We start from the raw sequence: 6,272 nt of genomic DNA, 5'->3' as shown, positions 1-6,272 counted from the left end.
TTGTGTCTTTTGTTACATAGGGACTACTGAACAGACATTTATAAGTTTCTTTTTGAAATCAAAATGTGTAAATAAAGCTCTGTAAACTTTCATTTTTGCAAAACTAAAAGTGTGTCCCATTGGGTAATCAAAGGTTCTGCACACACTTGCGGTCTTCAAGCCCACTTGAACACATGGAAATACTGTATGTCATGTAAGTAGACAAGTGGTTAAGTACAAAGACGGCAAGTGTGGGTAGTTGGACAGTCGCATTAAAAGATGCATACACTCTGCAGGTCCAGAGGAGAATCAAGGATAATCAATTAAGGTAAAAGGGGTGGAGCAAACTTAACTCAAAGCTGTACAAAATGGCAAAGCCAAGTGCTGGTGTTTGTGTCAACATTTGTTAGAATGGGATTCCTGAAAGTGGTCTTAGTGGTGGTTGTGATTGTTGCATTTGATATGCCTAATGTCTTGGGAAGTTTGAGGCATAGTCATAGTCCAAGAAGCATGGGGCCAAAATCAGATCCAGCTTCCAGAAGTCCTGCCCTTTCTCCTCTAGGGCTCTGGAACCCTTTGCAAGTGGCTTCTCAGTTTCAGAGTCCTTTGGGTCCTGACTCCAAAAGCCTTGCGCAGGATCCTTTTGGCCTTCAGGAGAAGCAGCTGTTGCAGGGTCCAGTGAAGCCTTTGGATTGGAGGTATCCCATTGTTCCTGAGGTGCAGAGCGAGTTGGCTGTGGACTTCCAGTTGAGGCAACCCGTGACTCCCGGCAGCGTAGCGGTTCAATGTGGCGAGAACCGGGTTCTCGTAGAGGTCCAGCAGGACTTCTTCAGCAATGGTCAGTTGATCCAGCCAACTGGTCTGTCTTTAGGTGGATGTCCTGTTGTTGGTCAGGATCCTGGATCAAGAGTGCTCATCTTTGAGTATGAATTACAGGACTGCAACAGTGTGCTGATGGTAAGAACAGATATTGTAATGGGTTATTTGTTGTGGCAGAGGACCTTTTCAAGGAAAGTCAGTTCACTTGGTTTTACAATGCCAGGGCAGCTAAGACCTATTTTTATCTATTTGAGTAAATCCTGAATTCAAGCTACTTCCCTTTAAGCCTTCAAACCAACATCTGATGTAAACTATCCTGTAAATGGTATGAAAGGAGCTTAAGAAACCATAACAAATCTTGGGCCTTAATGTTGTTAAAGGTAGTTTTTACCCTGGAACAGCAAAAATGTTCAATCCTTAGTGTATTTCTCCAAAACATTAGCTATCTCTGGCAACACCTGAGCCTCTGAGGGCAGCTGTGGTGATGAAGAATTTACTAATTGGTGATTTGCTCTTTAGGACTTCCACCATATTGCAGTGCACCTTCTCCCATTCATAGCAATATGAGTGCATGGTCTTGGTGTATGTAAAGTATTTGGGATGACCATCTTGGTAACCACAATCTTTTCTCAGATGAATGAGGATGAGCTTGTCTACACCTTCTCTCTTACCTACACCCCTGAGGCGTTTGCAGGTACTCCGATTACCCGGGCCGACAGCGCAATTGTTGGTGTTCAATGCCACTATCAAAGGTAGGGGATCTCTGTGACTTTCTGCACTTTCTCGTGCAACTAGGAGACCATTTAATGGGTACTTTCATGAACCGCAGGCTCCAAAATGTAAGCAGTGATGCCTTGAGGCCAACATGGGTTCCTTATGCCTCAACAGAGGCTGGTGAAGAAGTCTTGCTGTTCTCCCTGAAGATCATGATGGGTTGGTACATGTTTTTTCTTTCAATAAAATAAGCCTTTACCCTTGCTATTGTGGCTGTGCCTAAAATGTTTTTTGTGTAGATGACTGGGCCTATCAGAGGCCTTCATACTCCTATTTCCTGGGTGGCGTTATTAACATCGAGGCATCTGTGAAGCAGTACAATCATGTGCCTCTGCGTGTGTTTGTGGACAGCTGTGTGGCCACTCAAGTACCTGATGTGAACTCTCTTCCGAGATATTCCTTCATTGAGAATCACGGGTAAGGTCATGGCCCTTGATGTGGTAGGACTGTTTAAGTTGCCTTTTGTAACCAGTTTTGAGTCATGGGTAAGGTCTAGTTGCTTGATGCTCTACAGTTGACATTCATGAGTTGCTCTTTGTGATTTTTGTCATCAGGTGCTTTGTGGATGCCAAAACTACAGCTTCCAGCTCCCGCTTCATGCCTCGGTCCCAGGATGACAAGATCCAGTTCCAGCTGGAGGCGTTTATGTTCCAGGAGGGCAATAGTCGTATGTACTATGAATGAGTTAACTTGACTTCTCCTCCCATCTGCTTTGGTTTTGTGACTTGTCTATCATCCCTTGCAGATCTACATAACATGTATTCTGAAGGCAACTCTTGCTTCTGCACCCAGTGATGCTCAGCGCAAATCCTGTTCCTTTGCCAATGGGTACTTTTTTTTTTTTTTTTTTTTTTTTTTTTTTGGGTATTAAGTTGACTTCATGTTGAAGGTTCCATGTCTTTGTCTTGTTGCAGGTGGTTTGCTGCTGATGGAAACGACCAAGTTTGTGGTTGCTGTGACTCAACATGTGGTCCTGATGGTGAATTTGCTGCTCCCTATGGAGGTCGGTAGCGTTTGCTCTTTCTAAGGTTGCTTTTGATTCAAGTGCTCTAACTTGGCTTTTCTTCTCTAGGCATTCAGTGGGAAGGCAAGGCCTCACTTGGTCCTGTAACGGTTCAAGGCCAAAAGAGAGGTTCTCAATAAAACTGACAAATCAATCCTTGGTTGTACCTGACTTGTCATTTTGCTGTGTGTCTGGTTTAACTACTAAAATCAATGTGATGAAACTGATAGTCGTCCTGTACTTTCCAAGTCCCATATAGTATGCAACCATAGGGTTCCTGAAGTTATAAACTTTCTCCATAGGGAGTTTTAAATGAACCTTTTAAAGACTGCTAGTGAAAGCTCAAGGTTATGCTTCTGAAGTTTTTTTTTTTTAACAACTTGGTTAACCGAAGAATTCCTGGTGAAAATCATTACAATGAGGCATTTATATGGCACTTTCATTTGTGCTACAGTACACCCAAAGTGCTTCACATCATATCAGGGGGATATCTCCTCAGCCACCACCCGTGTGCAGCATCCACTTGAATGTAACTCGACACCCTTGCCTCATTTAGTATACGTGATTCTATGTGCAAATAAGCCCTGCCTCCACTCACAGCAGCTCAGAGATTCACTCGTTGACCTGATTAGTTACATGGTAGTTTGTGACGTCAGAAACATTTGTGATTTCAAACCGTGTTTTTGGTTCACTGCAGTTAAGGAGAAAATACTCAGCAATGGTGTTGAGTTATGAATTTGCACATGGTTTGTCTTAAAGGGACTGTGTGTAGGAATTTCTCCCATCTAGTGGTGAAATTGTATTTTGCATTCAAAAGAATAATGCTCTCCAGCGCCTCACTTTTTCAAATGCGCATTGCATCTGCAGTAGCCGTTATGTACCAAAAAGCTATGACAGGATGTCTTATAATACCACTTCGAGGTTTTTCTTTGGGTGAACAGGTTTATTTTAAACAAACTGAAACTTGAAACAACGAAAAAAAGAACATTACAGTATGAATTACTGACTGTGAAAAACATTAACTATGGTAATTAGTAATGCCTTCTTTACTCGTTATATTTTTTGAAGTACGTGCATTGTTAGATATCATCATCATCAGAGCCTTCTCTAATGTTACTTCACTCAATAGCTGCTATTCATCAAAGAGCCTGTTTAACTTTTAACTATAAATGTTCTACTGTCTATATAGTAAAGTACACAACCAAGCAATGAAAAAAAAAAAGCTTGTAATTAAGACTGTAACATTGACTTGCCTGTCGAGAAGAAAGCAGGCAACTTCAGGGTCTCTTTTGAAAGCTTTCTCCTGCATTAGCTATCCCGACATTAACCCTTGTTTTTGTAATCTCCGGTCACGTTTCCTTTTACGGTCTATTTTGGACTTTTTCGACGATGAGGACTCATCCTGTGACTCATATGTATGAATTAACGGTGTATAAATAACCGTACAGTGCAGCCTTTTAAACTTGCCACGGCAGTGACAAGCGCCTCTCACTGCTCTGCTCCTCCGCTTCTGCTGGCTTCAGTCACGTGACGCTGGTTCTGAACGGAAACGCGTTGGCCAAATACTTTTTGTCCCTCTCTGCTATTATAGTTTTTCAAGATGGCGGAACTACATGGAAGCCTCCGTGGACCTACCCGTCCCATGTATATAAAGATGATAAATTCTTCGTTTACGAGGATTAGTCTGATCATTGGTATAGGTATTTGTACACCATTGAGGGCATATTTATTAATAAAAATATTGATTTTAGAATAAAATTAAAAGCTTGATTTTCACCACAAGGTGACTTGAAGTGCAGAGGGAATGGTTTCTTTACAAAGGAATTCCTCTCCAAACAACTGATGGAGCTCTGATGTTTGGATGTTAAAGTGGGGAAGTAGCTTGAATGCAGGCCCTGTTCCCTGGTGTCACTGGTTGGCATTGTACAGCTCATAGACTTGAGCTTGCTGTGAGTGACACATTCAAAGAAATTGGAGCAACTGATCATTTCAAAATCCTCATGAATAAACTTTACTTGCTCTACCACACATCCAGCAAAAATAAAATGGAATTGAAAGAGTGTGTATCCTTCATTTCACGGGGAAACGAAGGGCGCATGTAAAGTTGCTTTTGAATCGGGGTAGCCTTTGTCATGACGCAATCGGCCTCCGAAGGGTGCAGCTTTGAATTGGGACACAGTCAACAGAATGTTCAAAATAAAGTGTTACCATGTTTTCCTCGACATCTTGTGATTTCAGGGCATGCAAGTTTCCAAACACAATGCATGATGGGATACGCTTAGCCTTGAATACCATTCCGAAGCGGTATTCTAGATGGTGTGGGTTTAGTGGACATTAAGAGCACTGAGCTTTGGTATTTTTAAGACATTGGACAGTCTTGTGCACTTACTTCCTGTCACATGCACATATGATCAAGTGACCAAGACATCAAGTGTGGATTTTTGCACAGGCACTTTGGCTCTCTTGTCTGACACATTCAGGGGGCATTTACATGACACAATTTTCAAATAAAATTGTTAATTTACATAAGTGTTTTGGGGGCCTAAAAAAGCAAACTTCTTTCTCAGGCCATACATTTCTGTTGTGAAGTAGTGCTCCTCTAGTGTCTTCCCAAGAAGAAAATGTAGTTTAGCATGGTGGGGTTTAACCTTTAAAGAAGAAGCTTAGCAGTCTGCTCCAGACGATTCAGTGGAGACTGTCCTCAATCACACTGCATCATGTCACCTGAAGAAACAACAACACACCAACCGCTGTCGTTTACCAGAGATTACCATTGTGTACCATTTTTCTTAAAGGAGTAGTTCACTTCAGAATTTAAATTTCCTGATAATTTACTCATCCCCACATCATCCAAGATGTTCATGTCTTTCTTTCTCCAGTCGAAAAGAAAAGAAGGTTTTTGAGGAAAACATTCCAGGATTGTTCTCCATATAGTGACTTCAATGGGGTCCAACGGGTTGAAGGTCCAGATGTGAGTTTCAGTGCAGCTTCAAAGTCTCGACACGATCCGAGGAATAAGGGTCTTATCTAGACAAACCATAAGAACCATAAAAAAATAAACATTTATATACCTTTTAACCACAAATGCTCATCTCCGTGTCAGCATGTCAATATATGGGCCTGTCTATATGGGTTCACTGCATACAAACATGACAGATAAACATACAATGATGATAATGTCAGAATACATGAAGGGGTTTGACAACAGAATCATTAATCTCACATCTGATATATTGACACTGGTCTGGTCTAAGTGCTGACGATGTCGACAAAATACCTTTTTACCTTTTTGTCAGTTGCGAGTTATAAATACCGATAAAACTTGCAATTCTAATTTCTTTCCTGCAGAATTGTGAAATATAAACTCGCAGTTGTAAGTTATAAAGTCCGAATTGCTAGATATAAACGTGCAATTCTGAGAAAAAAAGTCTGCTCACAATTCAGATTTTTTTTGTGCAATTATTATTATTTTTGTCTAACTTTACATGTAATTGCAAATTTATATCTCACAATTCTAAGGGAAAAGGAATTGCAAAATGTAAATTCGCAATTGCAAGAAAAAGACTTTTTTTTTAAAAGTCTTATTTTGAGATAAAATTCACAATTACCTTTTATTATTTTTAGTATCAAACAAGCTTCCATAGAAAAAAACAAGGGAGCACCCACTGTGTATTTTGAATGTGTGTTGAGTGTATTT

At 40.8% G+C, this 6,272-nt stretch overlaps 1 protein-coding gene across 1 annotated transcript; it reads left to right on the top strand.

Annotated features, from left to right (window-relative positions):
* Nucleotides 1-343: 343 nt before the first annotated feature.
* LOC311280171 (zona pellucida sperm-binding protein 3-like) lies at nt 344-2,801 on the top strand. Its single transcript, XM_084392143.1, has 8 exons — nt 344-936; nt 1,432-1,550; nt 1,628-1,731; nt 1,812-1,989; nt 2,127-2,239; nt 2,318-2,400; nt 2,487-2,575; nt 2,645-2,801. The coding sequence occupies exons 1-6, from the start codon at nt 391-393 to the stop codon at nt 2,365-2,367; spliced, it is 1,110 nt and encodes a 369-aa protein (XP_084248269.1). The 5' UTR covers nt 344-390; the 3' UTR covers nt 2,368-2,400; nt 2,487-2,575; nt 2,645-2,801.
* The last annotated feature ends 3,471 nt before the right edge of the window (nt 2,802-6,272 follow it).

This window comes from Rutilus rutilus, assembly GCF_951802725.1.
Source record: "Rutilus rutilus genome assembly, chromosome: 20".
In the NCBI taxonomy this organism is placed as follows: domain Eukaryota; kingdom Metazoa; phylum Chordata; class Actinopteri; order Cypriniformes; family Leuciscidae; genus Rutilus; species Rutilus rutilus.
This window is presented reverse-complemented; position numbering and strand designations above follow the sequence as displayed.

Coding starts and splice junctions, on each gene's coding strand:
- LOC311280171 (XM_084392143.1), top strand. CDS start 391: ATGGGATTCCTGAAAGTGGTCTTAGTGGTGGTTGTGATTGTTGCATTT. Junction 1,732..1,811: donor CTCCCTGAAGATCATGATGG/GTTGGTACATGT, acceptor TTTTTTGTGTAG/ATGACTGGGCCTATCAGAGG. Junction 2,240..2,317: donor GTTCCAGGAGGGCAATAGTC/GTATGTACTATG, acceptor CATCCCTTGCAG/ATCTACATAACATGTATTCT.